Genomic DNA, 20,672 nt, shown 5'->3' on the forward strand with positions numbered 1-20,672 from the left:
GGTGGATGAGTGGATGAATGAGAGAATAAGTGAATGAATGAATGAATGATATGATACCTTCTGACCCAAAAGAATTGCATGCTCTCACTCTACCCTGGGATGCAATGGACAGAGTGTGGTCTGGTCAGACCAGGCTCTCTCTACCTCAGCACTGTTGACATCTGGGGTTGACAGTTCTTTGTTCCTGGGGGCTGTGCACTGCAGCATGTTACAGCATCCCTGGACGGTGGCACCCACCTGAGTTGTGACAACCAAAATTATCACCAGACACTGCCGAATGTCTTACTGGGGAGGGGCGGCAAAACGGCCCCTGGCTGAGAAGCACTGGGTCACACCTTTACTTTCAATAAATGCTGCTTACAAACCTCCCTCTGCCAAGTCCCCCTGGAGAGAGTAGCCCCGTCCCCGGGTGACTTCTTACCCCTCAGAGGAGCCACACCTAGAAACCGTAGGCTTTGCTGCTGTCCTTTATTATTTTGTCACATATTTACATTCCAGCAGGAGGCCCGTCCCCCTGTCCACCAAGGCCCTTTGGTCTCTCCTGGCTCCGCCTGCCCTGGACCCCAGGCAGGGCACAGCCCAGAGCCCGGGCTCCCGTGGGTCAGACATTCAGCAGGAGGGGCCGGTGCTCCTCGTCCGTGGTGTCACCGGGGGGGATTTCATAAATGACGAACAGCGAGGAGTAGAAGCAGCCGAGGAAGGACACGAGGCTGGAGAAGTACATCACCCCGTTGGCGCTGCCCACAGCCGAGGTCAGGGGCCCCAGGACCAGCGACACCAGAATCTGGGCCAGGAAGTACTGGCAGCTCAGCAGGGAGATGTCCATGCCCATGCCCCGCCGGGTGCCGTCCACGCCGGACCCTGCGAACTGAGCAGAAGATGATGCATCAGCGAGACCCGCCACGCGGGGCTGCGGTGACAAGGTGACCGAACCCTGAGCATCCTGCAGGCCTGGGAGGCCCAGGCGGCCCACGCACGGCGGCTTCACATTTTCCGGCACCGACGTGCACAGGGAGTTCAGCCCAGAGTTTGATAATATTTGTGTCTAGAGAGATGACGACAATTAGAATCTGTGACTAGCGGGGCGGAGGGAGCGGCTCTCGCAGGACGCTCTCCCCGTGCGGCGCGGGGCGCCCTCCCCTTCCTCTCGCCCGGGAAGAAACCGATCTGCGCGGCCGGCTGCCCGGGCTCCACTTGGCCCCTTCCTCACGTCTGTTGGGGAGGCCTGCCACTCGCCTGAATCACCCCGTCACAGGGACAGCGCCGGGACCTTTGCCCGTTTTTCCGGACATCCCTGTGGCTCCAGCTGGAGGCTTCCCACCCACTGCACCTGCCAGGGGACAGTGGTGAGAACGTGGCCTTTGGGGTGCAGGCCTCGGGGCACTGTGGTCAGCCCTGCACCTACCGCCCCGTGGAGGCTGGGGACACACGAGCATCTAGGGGACTCCGCAGGCCACAGACTCCCGTCAGCTCCGACTGAATCTGGTCAGAGTGGCCCTTGGCCCTCTGTGTTCCTCCCATGGGGAAGGGCAGTCCTTTGCCATAAACTGGCACCTCCATTTGCCCCAGTGAAGGAGGCGGTGGGCTCCAGGGATCTGACAAGGGGACACTGCCCATCTAGTGTGACCGAGCTGGAGCTGAGAGCACGTCACGGCACCCACCCACGGCACAGCCCCCGGCAGGCCGGCGACGCTGCTCTTCACTCGGGGCTGGTGACCCTGCCAGGGACTGCAAACTCCTTGAAACAAATCGGGGCCAGGCGTGGCGGGCGACTGCGGCACAAGACTCAAGGGGGCACAAGAAACTCGGTGACCCGAACAACACTTTAACACCGTGGCTTCATTTCCAGGTCACCGCGGAAAGTTCACGGTGGGCCTGCCACGCGCCCACAAGCAGGAACGAGGCGCTGACACACGTCCCACTGAGTCATGGCAGCCGGACACGGAAGGCCACATGTTGCGAGAGTCTGTTTACATGACATGTCCCAGACAGACACGTCCACAGGGACAGAAATCAGGCCTGCCGCCGCCGCCGCCGCGGCCCAGGGAGAAGGGGAGGTGCGGAGGGGCTTCTTCCCGGGGTGGCAGCCGTGTTCTGAAACGGGTTGTGGTGAAGGCTGCACAGCTCCGTGCTCGTACGAAAACCCACTGACTCGGACACGTGACACGGGCCAATTACACGCTGTTGCGCGGTGACTTATAGCTCAGCACGGCTGTCAAAGGACAATCCATGCCCAACAAAATATCAAGATTTTTGCAAAACGCAGGACCAGTGTTCCACAGTTTTCCTTTTGCCTCGGACTCTGGTATGGCTTGGCCCGACACTGTTACGGATCCTGCCTTTATTTAAAATTTGGATTTTTTCTGTTTGCCGTGGATTTTTGCCATTAATTCTGATTTCTGAAAATACTGCGGTGACCTCTGATGAACCTTTCCTCCTACGCGACAGGGTGGTCACCGTGCCTGTCGCTGGGAGGCAGAGCGGCTCTGTGGCGCTGTGCGAGTGAGCCCGCGTGTAACTGCGTCGTCGTCTCTCTTCACGTCCTCATGCCCTTGTGGGCCGCGCCCTGCGGCTGCCGATGCAGGGCCGGCAGCGATGAGGGGCCCGGGGAACAGGACTGTTGACAACTGAGCTTTGTTCCAGGCCGGAGTGCGGGGGCTCTTCACAGGCGCGATCATCGCACCTGCAGCCTCGGCCTCTGCGCCCCAGCAAGCCCCGGCTCCGCATCTCCAGCGGCTGGGACTGCAGAGCCCGCAGTACTGGGAAGCTTCCGGAGGGAGGGAAAGCGACAGCGAAGGAAAGGGCGTGGCTTGGACGCGGGCGGTGGGAGGAAAGGAGTCTGGCGGTGGAGACCGAGCGCGCTTGAGAGCGGAGCGCGGGTTGCAGCATCGGGAGACGCGCATCCGTGGGGCAAAGCACGTGGCCTTGTCCACGGGGAGGTCTCGCCTCTGCCCTGGCCCGACCAGAATCTCCGTCTGCCCGGGGCCTTGGGTCCTACTCTACGGTCTGGTTTAGGGTCTGGCTACACCTGGGTAGTCTCAGGGAAGAGACTGGTCGTACCAGAATGACCAACTCAGCGACCTGGGGCGGGAGCTTTTGGTCACCGGTATCAGTCGATCTGGACACTGCGACCAACTATACGGCCAGTGAACCAGTCACAGCACGGGATGGAGCCCCCTGGAAATCTCTGAGAATTGGAGCCTGGGGGCGTCCGTGGGTGGCAGTGCTCCGTCCCACCGTCACACGCTGACGCCCGGAGGCTAACGCATCCTGACCCCCGTGAGGAGACGACAGGAGCTTCGTGTCTGCCATTTTTCCTGGCCTGTGGCCTGTGCGCTTCTTTCCTCAGGTGATTTTGACCTGTGCCCTTTTTCTGTAATAAACTGTTATCGTGAGTGTTAAAAACAATCCTGACTGCTGCGCATTTTGTGCCGCACTGGCCTCCCCCTAAGCCCGGCCCTGAACGGCTGGGACCCGTGTGACCAGGCCTGACGGGGTGTGGGGGGAAGCGGGGTGGCCCCGAGACCGTGTGGCCGTCCTGGGGCACGTTTCTCGGGAGTGGTTTCTCCGAGAAGCGGCCGAAGCCGGGCAGAGGGCGGCACTCACCTTCTTGCTCTGGTAGTAGTCGCAGAGCAGCGAGTAGGGCAGGGTGCACAGGGTGGAGAACAAAACCCCGTAGGTCACACAGAGCGACAGGACCACGTAGAGGTTCCTGGAGAGGGTGGCGAGCCCCGTGCCCAGGCCGAAGGCGAGATAGGCGATGAAGTAGAGCGTGCGGACGCTGAGGAACTCCTCCAGCTTCTCCAGGATGGCTGCAGCCAGAGAGAGGGTCAGCGGCCGCTGCTCGGCCCTGTGGCCGCCACGGACTTAGCTTCCCAGGCCACCCCCAGGCTGTCCCCTGACACCCTCAGGCTCGGTCTCCACCAGGCTCAGGGCAGTGCAGTCAGCAGGGCCGAGGACACAAGAAAGGACAGCAGTGCCTCCCCACTTTGGGATTTCGTGTCTGTGACCGTAAAGACGCAGCCCTCCTGCACTTGACACCCTCCAGTGACCCAAGCAAAGGCCCTCGCCGCCAAGCAAGGACGGTGCGCGTGCCCGGGTGGCTGGTACCTGAGTAGAAGGCGGCGCTGAAGGCGTAGATGCACATGCCCCAGCAGCCCATGGTGACGCCGCTGTTGTACTTCTGATACTCCTCCGACGTGTGCGGGGCCTTGGGGTCCCCCTGAAATACCACCTCGCCCATGAAGTCCGTGTAGAAGAGCAACATCCCCTCGAATGAGAGCCACCCTGCAGGGAAGAAAGGGGCTGGTGACCGCGGGGTGCCCTTTCTTTAAGCAACATGCTTTTGCTGATGATGGGAGTAACAGGTGATTTTTATGGATTCAAAAATTGAAGGAGAAATTGCCTATAGCTTCACCACCCAGAGACAACCTCCGGTCAAATTGTGCAGGTTTCCTCCCAGTCTTTTATTTTAAATAAATACATATTTCCATAAACATGAGGCGAGATAATGCCGGCGGTGCTCCAGCTGTCCGGGGTGGGGCGATTGAATCGGGAGAAATATATTAGGAGGTGCAGAGGTTGCTGTAGGTCCCATTTGTGTTATTGCCAATAAGACTTCAGAGCTCTGTTCCTCCGACCTCCGAGCCAGTGCCGGCGCTGCTGGAGGGAGGTGGTATTACAGACTCATTTTAATGACAGCAAAATAGCCCGACGTGGCTGCACCACAATATATGGAACCCTTCCCCTGGAGTCGCACACGTACGTCCCGCCATGCGGTTCGTGGCCACCATAAACCACGTTGTGGTAGGAACCCTGCACGTATGTTCTTGATACCGTACCTGCTCACGGGCTTGCATGGAACACCGAGTAAGACCACGACCGTTTTAAAGACCCTTGCCTGTTGCCAAACTGCCTTCCACGAGGTCATGTTGATTTACGTCCCACAACGTGTCAGAGCCCCAGCTCATCTCAGAGTCTTAATCATCCTCAGAGGTTCAACAACGCAACAGCGAAGGGATATGAGATGGAACAAAATGTAAGTTGGGGCTTTTCAATAGTCATTCGAATGCCAGGCTGTGTGAATCTACACACAGCAACCCCCGCAGGCAGGCGCGCAGGTCTGTGCTCTGCGACAGAGCAGGACGCAGTGGGGAAGGGGCCCATCGCTTACTGGGAGTTGTCCAGAGGGCTTTGCAGAGTGGGGGTTTAGGCCCGGGGGGAGGCGGTCTGGGCTGCGGGAGGCGGTGTGCCTCTCAACCATGACGCCCGGCTCAATGCGGGGCTGCCCAGAGCAGGACCCGCGCCACGGTCTGCCCTCGCCATTGTCCTGGGAGGCCGATGGGATGAGAACCCTCGACAGGTGGCCCTGTCCCCATCACGCAGCAGGACCGGGACCCACGGGGAGGCTTTGCCAAGAGCTCACCCAGGAAGTGGTTGACGCAGAGGTTGCGCAGCGCCGTGGGCATGTTGCAGATGGTGGCGCAGAGGCGCCGCACCGACAGGGGCTGCTCCGCCCGCTCGCTGGCGCCCGTCAGCTCACTCTCGTACTTCACGCCGTTGAGCAGAATATTCGCGACCTGGACAGGAAGCCCCAAAGCCTCGCATCAGAGCCCCCGACCCCCCACCACACGGAAGCGCGTGTTCTGCTGCGCTAAGGAAGGGAACACACTTGCAGAATCGCGACCCACGGAGGCTGGGAAGGTCTGTGCTCGCGTTCAACGGTGTTAGCCGAGCCCCAGACACCAACCTGGCACGAGAGGAACCACTAAAGGTCGGCCCTTCCGAGATCCGGGAGCAGCTGAGGATAGAATTTCGTTTTGGGTGTGCCCACGGTTTGGCCACAGGATGCAAGATCTGGGCCACAGGGAGGGTGACAATCCTTGCAAAATACGAAATAAATTTGCAATAACAGAAATATGGGTAGGTCCAAATCCAGACATTGCACAGGCCCTTCTTTTCCATAACAGAAGGCTGCGAAAGACTCATTTCAAGGTGACTGGGCTCTGTTCAAATTCTCCCTGGACAAGGGGACGCAGAGAGGACAGGGCGGCCCTGGCCACACGTGCACCTCGGGCCTCAGAAAGGGCTCCCCGAGGGTCCAAGACACCCCCTCATTGTCAACAGGATGGAGGCCGGACCGAGGGGGCTGCATTCCTCTCTGGGGCTCATGCTGGCCGGGTTTGCGAACTCCTCCTGGGACGAGAAGGTTTGGGGTGCAGACCCCAGTCAGGGGAGCTGACCACTCTGGACCCGAGATGTTTTGAGAAGAAGAGGAGACGCTGCTCTGGCCCTGCAGGGGCGGGTGGTGCTGGCAGCACCCGGACTTTCCGGGTGGGAAGGCGGCAGCGCCCACAGCGCCAGACCCCCGCGCACCCATGTCGGCAGAGCTGGGCGCCCGCGCCCGTGGGCACGGACGGCTAACATTACACCTCTGAATCCGCTGGAGCCTGGATGTGTTTATATTTAGGACGTGATTTTTACTTTCCTCAAAGAACTGATGCAGAAACTACACTATCTGGAGAATGGAAATAGGGGGAGGAAGGATTAAAATGGAGATTTTTCAACCATACCTGAAGCACGTATCTAGAAGCCAGTTTGAATTTTTTAAAACGAGACAGGATGCTCCAGGGTGGATGAAAGGCCAGATCACTCACTCGTTGGAAATGGGGCAAGGACGCCGCCCTTGACCGGGCCACCAGAGCGCCTCCCTCCTTGGACAACAACGGCCTCTCCTGACGCTCCCGCGGTTTTCAGTTCCTCGAACCCTTTGCAGACACGCGTGTGTGTGACATCCTCGACCCTGCCCCCAGGAAGCCTCGGTACACTTCCCCGCAAGGACACACCTTGGCAGTGTCCGTCCTCAGGATGACACGACAACCAAGCTAAGTGACCATGCAGTGGCATGAGGACGGCTGGCCGTAACACACCAGAGCAACGCGCGCGAGACGCACCATCGCGCATAAGGGGGAATCAAACGGCCTCCTCGAGACGCATCTCCCGCCATCCCCCGCTAATCAGGGACGTGCGCCCAGGCACGGGGAAGGGACACGGGGCTCCCTGGGGAAGGCACCTAATGAGGACCCATTTGTCCTGGTCCCGCGTGGAGCTGGACAGGGTCAGGCAGGGCTGTGGCCGGAGCAGTAACCCTGGGCTACGCCTCCAGTCCCGCTGCCATTAGAGCCGCCTCCCCCGAGGGACCTGGGCAGGTTAGACTCGGTCCTCCAGGACCCAGGCTCACGGAGCCCCAGGATCTTACCGAAGAGATCTCTCCTGCAGTGTGCCCTGAGTATGCCACTTACACAAGAGAATGACCTTCCTTTTATTTAAGGTGGCCCCTGCAAGACCACGGATTCCGAACGCTGGCAGAACCCCACGTATTGGTTGGTGGCTTGCAGCCAACCCAGCGTGTACAAAATGCGACTCAAACACCTTCCGGAAGGTTGTCTACCTTCGCAGAAGATGCCACTGCCCTTGAGAACCGGAGTTTCGACAGCCTCTGGGAGTCGCCAACGTCAGACGCCAGGACAGACGATGGCTGAAGGCGCGAGGGAGGTCCCAGAAACACGAAGTCTTACGTGTTGCTTTCGTCTTCCGTGAAGACTGAGATTTGTTGGCACCAGGTGCATGCAGTGGCCAGCCCGGGCCGTAGCCTGGACGCTGAGGGGAAAATTCTAGACACAAGCGGGATGCGCCCAACGTGTGTGACAAACTCGCCAGAGGGACAGGCCTGGCCTCGATCACCTCTGGGCAAACGTAACGGTGTTCGAAAGAATCATCACTTTAACTCCTGGCTGGGTGGCAGGTCCCTGACCGTAGGACCAACACCCAGCAGGCGCCCTGGACTCGCTTGCCCGTGGGTGGACCCGCGACAGGCCCAGAATTGGTTCACCGACGCACAAGCGAAGTTGTGGACGTCTCTGGGGCTTCTCCGGTTAGGTCAGAGCCCTTTAGATCACCTCTGTGACGGGCCGGGAACTGCTTCCAGGTCGACCCTGCCTTTGTCATCTAACTCTGCGGTCCCCAACCTCGGGGCCACAGACCGATACTGCCACCACTGGCATCACCGCCCGAGCTCCGCCTCCCGTCAGGTCAGCGGCGGCATTAGATTCTCACAGGAGCAAACCCTACTGTAAACTGCGCACGCAGGGATCTAGGTTGCGGCTCCTTATGAGAATCCAATGCCCGATGATCCGAGGTGGAGCTGGGGCGGTGATGCTAGCGCTGGGAGCGGCTGCAAATACAGATTGTCATTAGCAGAGAGGTTTGACTGCACAGTAAATGTGATGCGCTTGAATCATCCCGAAACCATCCCCACCCCGCCCTGCCCCCAGTCCGTGAAAAAACTGTCTTCCATGAAACTGGTCCCCGGTGCCAGAAAGGTTGGAGACCACGGGTCTAACTGACGGGGGGACATCGCCACACTGCCCTCTGAGCCCCGGCCCCCGACATCCGCTTTTACCTGTTGACTGAAGGTCACGTTCCTCCTCCTGCTGGTCTCGGGACCCCCTCCTCCGGCCGCATCTGGGATCGCCAAGGTCTGGGGTCTCTTCAGAATTCCCGACGACCGCGGCTTGGAGGTGTCCAAGGAGCCCACCCGCAAAACCTCTCCATCAGAGCCAGAGGTCAGAGCACCCTCCCTCCGCTCCGGACGCCCACGGTCCTGGCGGTGGAAGCCGTCGGGGTTCCGGGGAAAGCTGACGCTCAGGCCCTGCCTGGGGAGGCTGCCGGGGAGGCCCAGGCAGCTGTCGTGGCCGCCCGTGAAGCAGTCGATGAGGACGCTGTCTATGTTGGAGGTGCCGAAGGACGAGGCGAATTCGTTGATGCCCGTCAGGGAGCTGTCCCTGCTGATGAAGCTGCCGTACTTGGGTGTGAGGGGGCTGAGCGGGGAGATGGGGCTGGAGAAGCTGGTGGCCGTGTGGCAGGGGAGGGTGGCGCTGGCGCCCTCCTCGAACAGGACAGGCGGGGAGGGCGGCAGCGGCAGGCTGGGGCTCTTCATGGCCGTCCTCTTCTGGCCCAAGGGCCGCAGGGGCCTTTCGGGGATGCTTATCAGGGTCAGGACGGTGGTGACGCTCAGGGTGACCGCGGTAAAGATGTAAATGACACGGAGTTGTCCCCCTAGGGCTCTCCCAAAGCCGGTTTTATCCCAGTGGATCCCCCCGACCACGTATCCGAACCCTCCTCCGAGGCCTGGGGAGAGAAACAGGGTTTCGGTCCCTCCGCGTGCAGGAAAGGCAGCCCCAAGCGAAGGCAGCTCCACTTCCCACGAGGCCATTAAGGCGGTGAGCGCATCCCAAGGACGTGGAGGGAGGCTCTGTCCCATCTGAACTCCAGTAAACGTGGGGACTCCCAGGCAGGCCCCTGGAGGACGTCCCCTCTCCTGCCCTCCACGGCCACCTGCCCCGGCCCTTTCCTGGCGCTAACCCTGGGGCTTGGCTCCGGTGCAGGCGGCAGAATAACCACCTGCCCATGCTTCCTTCTTCTTTCTACATAACCTTTCAGGGACACTAAGGTGAGTGTTTACACTGGGTCACATCCTCCCCGGAGTCGCCTCCAGCGCCAGGAACACGGCAAGACCCCATCTCTAACCCACAGACAGCCACACGCACGTACATGGGTGTTCACTGGACGCTGTCCTCGCGTGTGACCACCACTGGGACAGTCACCCATGTGGTAACCGCGGATGGGTCCCGGCCCCCCCATCCCGGCGGGCAGCCCTCTGGATCCCGGAGCCATCGGGAAACAGGGAGGGGAGGCCGCAACTCCGCGGTTTCTCCTGTTCCTGCGCTGCCGCCGCCTCATCTCACAGCCTCAGGGCGCGGCAAACAGCCCCCGGGCAGCGGGCAGCAGACTGACCCCCAAAGAGCGTCCCCTCCAGCCTGGCTTTGTGCGTCGAAGGGCAGAGGAGCCCTCAACGGCTCCACCCCCCAGCCCTGCCAGCCCCAGCGCCCCGGCGCCTTAACACCCAGCCCTTCTCTGCTGCATCCTGGACCCCGTGTTTTAGCTTGTTTTATTGGGGTTCGGCTATACTTCGAGCCAGCGCACTGCACAGAGGCGAGTTCTCTCCATTGACGCCTGCTCGGGAAGAGGAACCCATGTGTAACCAGCAGGTGACTTTCGGGAGGACTGGCCACGCTCGGAGTTTACCTGGAAATAACAACTTCCACGGACAGGCCGGGGATTCGGGCACACGCGGCTCAACCCTCTGCACAGCTCACGGAGTGGCGTGACCACGGACGGAACTGCATCGTGGTCCCACCGTGGAACCCCCTTCCTGTGCCCCAGACTGGCCTTGAGACTTCAGCCCACATTCCCTCGGAAGCCGCGGCCCCTTCCCTGCTCTGCCTCTTCCTCCTGGGCTGGCCGGTCGTCCTGTCCCCTTTGGCATTTCATTATTCTCGACTCTCAAGCTCCTGGCCCTAATTGGTCCCTCCTGTCCCTTTTGCGGTTTTGTGACCCTTAACCAAGGTCAGATGCCAGATAAACCTTAGTAACTATTTTTTTTTAATGATCAAAGTAACGCATTCCCACAGGCAATAAACAACACAGATGAACATAAGGTCGAAACTGGAGTCCCTTCTCCTGCACTCCAAACCCAGCGTTGGCCCCGCGAGGCCCCTTCAGAAGTCCCCTTGGCCCATGTCAGCACACGCCAGCACATGTCAGCACACGTCAGCACACACACATTAGCACACAGCACACATCAGCACATATTAGCACCCGTCAGCACACATGTGGAAAGAGAGACACGAGCCACAACCATTTGCCCAGCCCTAGAATTAACAGGAGGAAAAGCCCAGAACCGACTCGGGCTTTCAGATCCCAGAACCTGAGACTCCAACCGCCAGACAACCCAACCTCTTCATACCGCTCGGCATGTGTCTTGCTAAGCCTTTCCCTGGATTTTCTTTCTCTCTCTTTTTTTTTTTTGAGACAGGATCTTGCTCTCTTGACCAGGCTAGAGTGCAGTGGCATCATCATAGCTCATTGCAACCTCCAATTCCTGGGCTCAAGCAACCCTTCTGCCTCAGCCTCCCAAGCAGCTGGAACTACAGGTGCACACCACCACACCTGGCTACTTTTTAGAAAATTTTCTGTAGGGATGGGGTGTCACTATGTTGCCCAGGCTGGTCTCGAACTCCTGACTGCAAGTGATCCTCCCGCCCCGGCCTCCCAAAGTGCTGGGATTACAGGCGTGAGCCATTGTCCCGGCCTGCCTTTCCTTTGATTTTTAACACATTGACTGCCACACAAGAAAAATATTTTTTTCCTTGGGGCCACAGTGTTTTATTATGAAAATAAAATAAAAACTTTGAAAATAAAGTGATCCTTTCTAATTTAATGAAAAATTTGTTATTTTTTATTGTTTTTTGTGCATACGTTATATGCAACTTGAAAAATAGTTATCGTGGCTCCCAAGGTGAAGAGACGTGTGAGTTATATACACTTCACAAGGCCCCGGGTTCAAAACTAGCATGAGTTAACTATGACTCACATGGCAGTTAATATGTTAAACATCTTTTCTATGGCTACTTTAAATGGGATTCTTTTCTTCTATTTTATTTTACAATGAGGCAAATATTTCATATGGAAAGTTAGAGGTATTGAGTTTGTATATAACACTTTGATAACCAGACATTATACATTATACTTTAAATCCCTCAAGTTTTCCTACATAGTCACAGTCAGTGGTGGCATCTCTGACCTCTATGCCTCTTGTTCGTATATACCACACATTCGAATTTTATCAGCTTATTTTTTAGACCAGGAGGGCCTCCAAGCGCACACTCTGAAACGCACAGCTCCGGAGACACGGCAGGGGCCTGGGCCGAGACTCACCTGCCAGGAGGGCGTGGATGTTCAGGCCTCTGTCCTGGTCCGCGGGGCCGCACACGTCCATCATGTAGGCGTGGCTGGGGTTGTCCGCCGAGTCGGCGCTGAAGTCCATCAGCACCACCCCGCACACGGTCAGCAGGAGGCCCCACTTGTGGTTGCCGGCCGTGTCGGCCAGGGCTATCCCGATGTCCCTGCCATTCAGCAAGAGCGAGAGGCCCAGCAACGCCCCTGGAGACAGGGAAACAAAGTCACATGCAGAAGACACAGCCCAGCTCTGTCCCCAGCTCGTCTAAAATCTTTAGGACCCAAGAACTTTTTGAAATTAAACTTCAAGCAGAGCCCACTGGAAAAGCCACCTGCTGACTCCTGGGTCAGGGTTTTTATTTCATCAAGCAGGGCAGGGATGAGATGAACTTTATTGACTTATTTTTAAAAAATGATCCAAGCGATCCATTTTCGCAGGGAACTCAGGCGGGTTGCTCCCTGCCGCCACGCCAGAGAGGGCCCGGGGCTGTCTGGGTAACTGCTTTGGTCAACACTCTTTTAGATTTTCCTTTCAACAAAAGCAGTTGGGGCCTTTTTTTTTTCCTCCATTTTATTTCCATGCTGAAACAACAGACCTATAGCCAGGACAAGAATGAAAGGGCGTCTCCTTCCAAACCTTGAGGTACATCGGTCACTCCAAGCGCCCAGCAGAGGCTGCAGCAGGAACCCTGCAACAGAGTGGGCGGCGGTCACCGCGGGGTGCCCACAGTTGCAGTGCCGGGACACGGACACTCGGCCTCCTCACGTCCCCAAGCACCTGCGCTCAACGTCCCCAACGCATCAAAAGAATAAGGTGCTGAAATTCGGAGTCAGCGGCACACCCTATGCTAGGGAACAAAAGACAGGCCCCTGGAATCGCTGAGCGTCTCCTTAAATTTCCGACTTTGGACCCTTATAAGGCACTAAGCAGCCGTGACTTTCCTTGGGGATCCAAGAGATTCTGGGACCCGCGAGACCCAAATCGCACCGGGCTTTATTGCTTGGATCCCCAGATGACAGCGGCGTAGGGCGGCGGTAACCCCTGGGGTTTGCTAAGCTCCTGCTCTGTGTCTGGTTGAGATGAAGGGACTTCAAACCTGGGCCATGACGGGCCACACCTGTGTCTCCCACAGCCCCGACTGACTGACTGAGTGGAACTTAACTCTTGCTCCTCCCTGTCCCCGCAGGACCCTCAAGCTGCTTCAACTGAGGCTTCTGGAAGCTTCTGGAGGTTTCCAGAGGCCATCCAGCACGGGGGCTGAGCCGGGGCTCACCGAGGATGGGGCTGATGAACCACACCAGGCTGTAGAGCTGGTCGGGCAGGCCCATCTGGAGGAGCACCGGGGTCACGTACGCGGTCTCCATGGCGTAGCTGAACTCGATGCCGAACAGAATGCAGCCGTTGAAGAGCAGCTCCCGGAAGGACCTCTGGGGGTGCAGGTCCCCAAAGTCCACCAGCTCGATTGGGCATGGGGTGTTGGGGGGCGGGGGTGGAGAGGGGCGAATGCACTTCCTCCTCTTGGGGTGTCGCTTGAAGTTGTTGGCCCGGTGGCTGATGTGCCGCGTCACGGACCCCGAGTAGGCGGAGACCTGAGACCTCCAGAAGTCCTGAGGAGCCGCAGTGGGGACGCCGGCCTCTCCCGGAGGGGTGCTGCTCGCCGGGGGGATCATTCTAGGTGGGGCTGCGGGGTGTCCCTGTGAGGAAAGCCCGTGTGGGGCCCACCGTTACTTTCACCCGGGACCCCCACTGTGAGGGTTAATTTTTCCAGGAATCCTCCCATCCCCATCCACTCATCCTTTGCATATGGGAAAAGTCGGGTTCATACTGGGGAATTCAGAGACAAACACCGTCCCCCCGAAAGTAGAGCCTTTTGCACATGGATGATGTCACTGGCCTCATTTTCCCATCCGTGTGGCTCATCTGCCCACGGAGACCAAAGCCGTCGGCTCTCCATGCTCAGAGAGGGGACCCGCAGCCCTACAGGGCACTGCACAAGACTTCAAAGGGACCGTCCCCACACAGGCTCTGTCAGGACAGCCGTGCAAAGACGTGAGAGCGGCCCAGTGGCTACTCTCAGGCCCTGAGGACGCCAGGCTATTTTAGGACCCGCGGCCCATTTCCACGGCTAATTCTGCCCTTCCCTGAAGGTCCTAGGGGACCAGAGAGGAGGGGGGACGGGGCATGGGACAGGGACCACCCACAAGCAGCCTGAGTGCTTCCGGTGAGGAGACAGCAGGACAGTCACAGCCCTTCCCCAGTTCCTGGATTTCCTCCCCCGTGAGAGGCCAGAGGGACCCTCCCAGGCACGGCTGAAGGGCCTCGCGCAAGCCTTTCCTCCCAGCCTCAACTGGACGAGAGAACTCTCAGCGTCAGGAGAACCGAGACTTTCACAGTAGTTGCAAACGGACTGCCGCAGACAGCACTCGGAACAGAGATACAGTTTAGCAAAAAAATGGGGGGACACAAAGAACCAGGGAGGAGTGATAGGTTCCCCCCATCCTCAACTCTGACGTTTGAGCGATTGTCACAACACCCATGACCTCAGTAGGGAGGGAGCAAGTTTGAGGCCTTCACAGACCTCCCTCCACCTCCCTCCTGCTCTGCCCTCTGCCCCGCCAGGGGTGCCATCTGCGCCGCTCAGACACCTGCTCCCGGGCAGTGTTTGGAATTAACCTAGATGATGACTATTAAAAGAATCGATTCTAACACGTTGACTCGTGTGTTTTAGCCAATATCCGTTGCCCTAAGCACAGGAAGGGGAGAGCCACTGAGATCAGAGGGAAAGAGACAGACACAACACAACCGAGGGAGGTCCCAGGACTCTGCCTGACCTCCCTGTCGAGGCCCACCGCACCCGCCTCGCTCGACAGCAAGTGACTCTATTTCCTTTGCAGCCCTTCCTGAGAAGGCGTGCGCTAAACCAGGACAACTCCCCAACATGGATGGCTTTCCTGGCGATGATGTCATTTACCAAGATAAATATTATAAACTTTCTTTCAAAATGAGCTTAACTTCGGAAATCGGACCCTTATTTCTGACACTAACTTTCCATCACACTCGCTAGTTGGGAACCTCTTTATGGGTCATTCTGAGATACCTCACTCCAGATTTGTATCCAAAACCCCTCTGCTACCCCGCCCACTCGGGGACTGTCCTCCTTGTCTTCAGAAGACACGGATGGTGAAAATGATTGGGTCTAGAGACACCCTAGCAGGATTCAGAACGCCATGGTAACCCAGTGACCCACCCACCCACCCAGCCTCCCATTCGGCTGAGTATTTTTTTTTTATTTGAGACAGAGTCTCACTCTGTTGCCCTGGCTAGAGTGAGTGCCATGGCGTCATCCTAGCTCACAGCAACCTCAAACTCCTGGGCTCAAGCAATCCTCCCGCCTCAGCCTCCCGAGCAGCTGGGACTACAGGCATGCGCCACCATGCCCGGCTAATTTTTTTTCTATATATTTTTAGTTGTCCGAGTAATTTCTTTCTATTTTTAGTAGAGACAGGGTCTCGCTCTTGCTCAGGCTGGTCTCGAACTCCTGACCTTGAGCGATCCACCCGCCTCGGCCTCCCAGAGTGCTAGGATTACAGGCGTGAGCCACCGCACCCGGCCTCGGCTGAGTATTGAGTACCAAGCCTTGAGGTCACAGAGATAAAAGAACGACATAGTTCTTGCCCTCGTGTTAGGTGGAAAAGTGGAGGAAAGGTGTTCTAGGCGCTGGGACCCATCGTGTAGAGAGATGGGCAACAGTGACCACACGTGGCTGCGGCGAGAGAAGAGCCATCAGGAAGGCATTAGCTCATGCTGAAGGGCCTTGAAGACCTGCTAAGAGACGCGTCTTATTCTGCGGTAACAGAGCGAGGGAGCGACATAGACACTCAGTCTCCTGTCACTTCTATTAATGGCTTATCTTGTGGCCTTAGAAAAAGCCATGCTCTCCCATAAGATGAGAACAAATAGACCCAAGAAGGATGCAGACAAGTAATACTTCATTTGAAATATAATACACTGATGAAGATTAAGTCAAGATTAACATTTTTAGAAGACTAAGCTTGTTTATGCTCCTCATTGGTCTACGCAGGCTCTTCCGCATAGTAAAATCTGCCGACGGGCTGCCCCTCCTTCCAAAACCCCAGTAGCTGCTCACGCTCCTGAGCTTGGCTCACCGAAAGCACAGAAACAGAGTGCCCGTCCCAACCGCATGGTACGACCCTCTCCTTAGGGGTCACAGGCGAGACCTAGCACAGGTGAGCTGGAGAGCTTGACCTGACGCCACCTGCAGGCCACACCCCGCGTTCACCCTCCGCGGCCAGCTCCCTTCCTGCTCTCCCCCAGGCCCTCCGGCCTGAGACACTCGACCCTGGCCCTCTTCCCATCAGCACTTTACCCTGGAACGTGAACATAAGTGCACGCGCATCAGAAACCTTCCCTTTAGTTTTGAAATGAAGAACCGTGGGCCCAGTTTGGAAAAGTTTCAGCTTTAAACAGCATATGGCAGAAGTATATTTTTGAAAAGGGCGGCCTTTTGGACCCTCCTTCACATGCACTGTGCAGATGGTCCAGGTCTCACCTGCGAGAGGACAACCCCACCATCACCTCCCGCCACCGCCCGCAGCCTGTCCTAGCGCAGCGAGACCCTCACAGCCCACCCGCCCTCTCTGCCATCTGGGCCAGAATTAAACCTGAGCTTGAAAAAAGCCTTCGCTAACGGCTTACCTGCAAAGTTAGGGATCAGAATCCCCATTTTTATTAAAAAACACATTTGTTAAAAGCTGTTCATGACAGTTTATTCTAAAAAGAATTTTTTCATTTCATTTCTGAATTTATAAAAAATGAGTGAAAGTGAAATTTAAAATGATGACATAGAATTTTAACGCGCTAATATGAAGATTCACCAGACCTTTATCTTTTTCGCATTCTACGACCATTTTACTCAGTCAAAAGGAAATGCAGACACGTCCCTGGACCCCCAGAGGTGACACTCAGGGCCCTCCGTGCTTTCAGAATACTGATCCCTCAAATTGTGTCATGGGAAATTTAAACTGCAAATGATTAACAAAAATAAGCAATGTCCATGTAATTTGAATGCTTACAATTCTCCTATTATGAATCCAAATCATTTCCTCGTTTCTCTCCTCTTCTCCATATGACAACAGACTTTGCACTGTGGGGTCACTCAGGGCCACCCCTCCTTCCATGGATGCTCCAAGTGACTACTTCCGTGAAGCCCTCCCAGGCCACTAAAGGCCCCGTGGACTTGGGGGATGTATCTAGCGAGGCAGTTACTGAACCGCGGCGTTTCTCACTTCCCGTCTCCGCAACTGGACCCCACCTGAGGGCCAACTCTCCCCAAAAGCCGGGGCCAGGCGCTCATTGAACTGGGGTCTCCTCAGCACCTGACTCCACGTCCCTGTGCACGCTGACAGACATACACAGCACGGTAAGGCCAGAAGCATTTGAGAAGTCATTTATTGTGGAGGAGGGAATGAACCGAACTGCTTGCAAGCCTCGTTTCCACCTCGCCATGTTACCCTTGGCTCACGCAGGAACCCTGGCCTCTTCCTAAGCGACCCTGGGATGCTGACAGAGGTTATCCAACGGCCCCTGGCCACCAAGAGGGCTCGGCCTCAGGCAGAGGGTGAACCGGAAGCTGATGACACCTGCCCAGGTGACTGGGGACCAGGCCTCCAGCGTCAACAAGCGCACCGCACGCTGGGGGTGCGTTCCGGTGTTTCTGTCTCCTCGCCAAAGCATGGGAAAATCTGTCACCGAAATGCTACCCTCGTCTGGGCCTGGGGGTCCCGCACCCAGGAGGCGAGACAGGGGCTCCATTTACGGCTCAATTAACGTGACTTCCAAGAACAAAGGTCTCGTGCCAACCTCGAGCCCCCAGCCTGGCACTCCGGGCACCCGGGGGCAAGGCCGGGGCGGGGCGGACGCGCAGTGCGGGTACCTGAGGGTCGAGGCGCGAGGCATCCCTTCCGGAGGCCGGGCTCCTGCCGCCGGGCGCAGCTCGGTCCCCGCCCGGCCGCCCCCGACCCGCGCTGCGGCTGCGGCATCTCCCCGCGGGCGGGGCCGTGACGTCACGCCCGCAGCCCCCGCCCGCCCCGCGCGGCCTTAAAGCGGCGCCGCCCCGCGCCGGCCGGGCTCGCGCTGCCTCGCCCGGGGAGTCTGCTCACGTCGCCGCGTAGTAAAGCATCCTCCCTGGCCCAGGTTGTTCTGGTCTTAAAGAAATGCACGTCCTCTTGCATCACCTATAAACAAACGCTGCATGGAGTGCGCTAGGCGCGGTGCCCAAGGTAGGCCCTGCCCGGACGTCTTACTCTGCGTTCGCTTATTCACTTAACAAACCTGCCAGGGCACGTTCTGCGCCAGGCACCATTCTAGGCACTGAGGACACAGCAGTGAACAAAACGAGGTCCTTGCCCCTGTGGGGGGGCATGTTAGAGGAACACATCAGACAAGACATAAAAGAAATGCACAGCAGGCCAGGAAACAGTCCTCAGAGAAGGGGGTGTGGGCTCAGGGGCCTTGTTGCAGTTTTAAATGGGGTCGTTGATGAGGCCTCACCTGGAAGGCGACATTTGAAGAAGGACTTGGAGGAGGCAAGGGGGCCAGCCATGCTGACAACAAGGGGGAAGCTCATGCCAGGCACAGGGAAGAGCAAGTGCCAAGGCCCTGGGGTGGAAGTGAGGGGGGCTGAGTCACACGATCCCAGATCAAATACCCGCACAGCCTGTAGTGGCATTACTGCCCCAGGAGGTGCTGCAGAGTGGAGGCACGAGGCTTTGGGGAAGTTTGTAACGGGGTATTTGACCCCGTTGGGAGGGCTGAGGGTTACCCGAGGAAGGGACACCTGAGAGGCAAAGTAAAGGCTGAGTGGAGAGAGCGGCGGGTTCCTGATAGAGGGGTCAGCATGGGAGAGCAGAGGCCAGAGAGGAGGAGGTGCCGTGGGCCTAGGTGGGGCCTCCCGGGCAGTTGTCATTTCCTGACAGCAAGGAGAAGCCTGGGAAGGCTTTATGTAGGGGAGGGGCGACGTAAATCTTATTTGTGTTTTGCAAACATCACAAAGCTCAGGGTGGAAAAAGGACTGGAGGGGTTTGGGGGCCCAGGCGGGTCACCAGGTGAAAGGTCATGGGGCGGCCCAGGTGGGAGAGGAGGTGTTGGCAGTGGAGGGACAGGGGTGATGGATTGTCTAGGCATTTAGGAGGTAAAACCAACAGGACTTGGTGGTAGGTGGGGGGTGGGGAGGATGGGAGGAAGGGGGAGTGCCGAGAAGTTTCCGGCTCAAGTACCTGAATGAGGGAAGGTAGATTGCAGGTGGCTGGTGGACAAGAGTCATAGGTTCGCTCTGGGACATGCTGAGTTTGAGGGGCCTTTGAAGACTCTGGGCCGTTAGAGTCCTAGGTCTGGAGCTCAGAGATGGTCCTTTGTGAGTCACCTGGACGCGAGGATGCAGCAGAGCTTGCGCTTTGGTCGGTCCGGGGTTGTTCTTGCTGCTTCTTCTCTCTGCTCCCCAGTGTCTTCTTCTGTTTCGCAATTACACACAAGTGACCTGCATTTAGTTAGTGTAAAGCTCACGGCTGCAACCAATAAACCTCCACATTTCGGGGGCTTAACACAATAGCAGCCTATTTCTTGTTCATGTGCAGTCTAAAGGCCCCGATGGGTGGGGACCTCCACGAAGTCATTCAGGGATCCGGGCTCCCTCTGTCTTGCTCTGCCCTGTGGGCTGGGGAAGGGGCCTGGGCAAGTGCACGTGGGTGGGGCCAGGCTTGCAGGAGGCCTGGGCCACTCATGTGCCACTGGCTGGGACCCAGTGACACAGCTGCCCCTGGCCAGAGCCTAGGCTGGGGACTGTGGCCCTGTGCCCAGGCGAGGAGGAGACGGACGTGGGGAGTAGCTGGACTCAGCTGCTCTCTTGGGGAAGGTGAGGGGACAGGAAGATTGAGAGTGCTAAGGAAACAAGGTTAACATCTAGTTTCTGATATTCACAACAGAATTTTGCAGCAAGAGAAGAGGCTTGAAATCTAAGCAGTATTGAGAAAGAAAATAATTTTTAAAATTCCTTTGACCTGTTTTAACCTTGGGAAGGTAAACTTGTAAGGTTAGAACTTTTGTTTTTAAGCCTTCCAAGGACAAATCAGAGCGTGCTGTTTCTCCCCTTGTGTAGACAAGATCTCCCTGTTTTGTCAGTAGGTGCCAGACAGGAGACCAGAGTGGAAGGAGCCAGAGAATGTGGCAGGAGCACAGGAGAAGCCCACCCCCCAGGGCCTGGCTGTGGGGAGGGGGCAGAACAAGGAGGGAGAGGGAGGAGGGAGGAAGGTGTTGAGCTGCCTCCCGAGCTCCCTCCTCCCTGTGCTGGCTGCTCAGGCCTGGCCCTGTCCTGGGAGGAGTTTGCTCTGGGCAGAGCCACCCCTCACCATAGTGGGGGCTGCAGCCTGGCTGGGGGAGCAGAGCAGGTGTGTTGGGGGGAGTCTGGCTTGTTCCGTGAGGTTCCCTTGGCTGCGATGGCCCCATGGGCCGGGGCCTGACCTGTGGGGTGGGGGTGACCCTCAGCCTCAGCGTGGGAACGAGGGTCAGGCTGGGAGGATGGTGGGGACTTTGGCAGAGAGACCCAGAGGGGTCTACAGGCACAGGCAGGACCACGGGGTAGCAGATGCCCAACAACTCCACAGCAGGACCCCAGCAAAGCAGGGGTCTGCCAAATCCCACAGCCCTGCAGGGCACGGGGCGGGGGGGACCAGCATGCAGCCGGGACCCCCACCCCAATACCAGGTGGGCACGTGAGCCCTGCCCACTCCCCTGCTGC

The 20,672-nt window shown here is 57.7% G+C and overlaps 1 protein-coding gene across 1 annotated transcript; it reads right to left on the reverse strand.

Annotated features, from left to right (window-relative positions):
- Positions 1 to 449: 449 nt before the first annotated feature.
- Positions 450 to 19,213, reverse strand: SLC45A1 (solute carrier family 45, member 1). Its single transcript, XM_012662526.1, has 9 exons — positions 19,156 to 19,213; positions 13,134 to 13,554; positions 12,456 to 12,548; positions 11,839 to 12,063; positions 8,462 to 9,189; positions 5,426 to 5,579; positions 4,111 to 4,287; positions 3,607 to 3,812; positions 450 to 868 (listed from the first exon to the last, which is right to left on the reverse strand). The coding sequence occupies exons 2-9, from the start codon at positions 13,528 to 13,530 to the stop codon at positions 602 to 604; spliced, it is 2,247 nt and encodes a 748-aa protein (XP_012517980.1). The 5' UTR covers positions 13,531 to 13,554; positions 19,156 to 19,213; the 3' UTR covers positions 450 to 601.
- Positions 19,214 to 20,672: the final 1,459 nt, after the last annotated feature.

The sequence above is a fragment of the Propithecus coquereli genome, unplaced genomic scaffold, assembly GCF_000956105.1.
Source record: "Propithecus coquereli isolate 6110/MARCELLA unplaced genomic scaffold, Pcoq_1.0 Scaffold77, whole genome shotgun sequence".
Classification (NCBI taxonomy): Eukaryota; Metazoa; Chordata; class Mammalia; order Primates; family Indriidae; genus Propithecus; species Propithecus coquereli.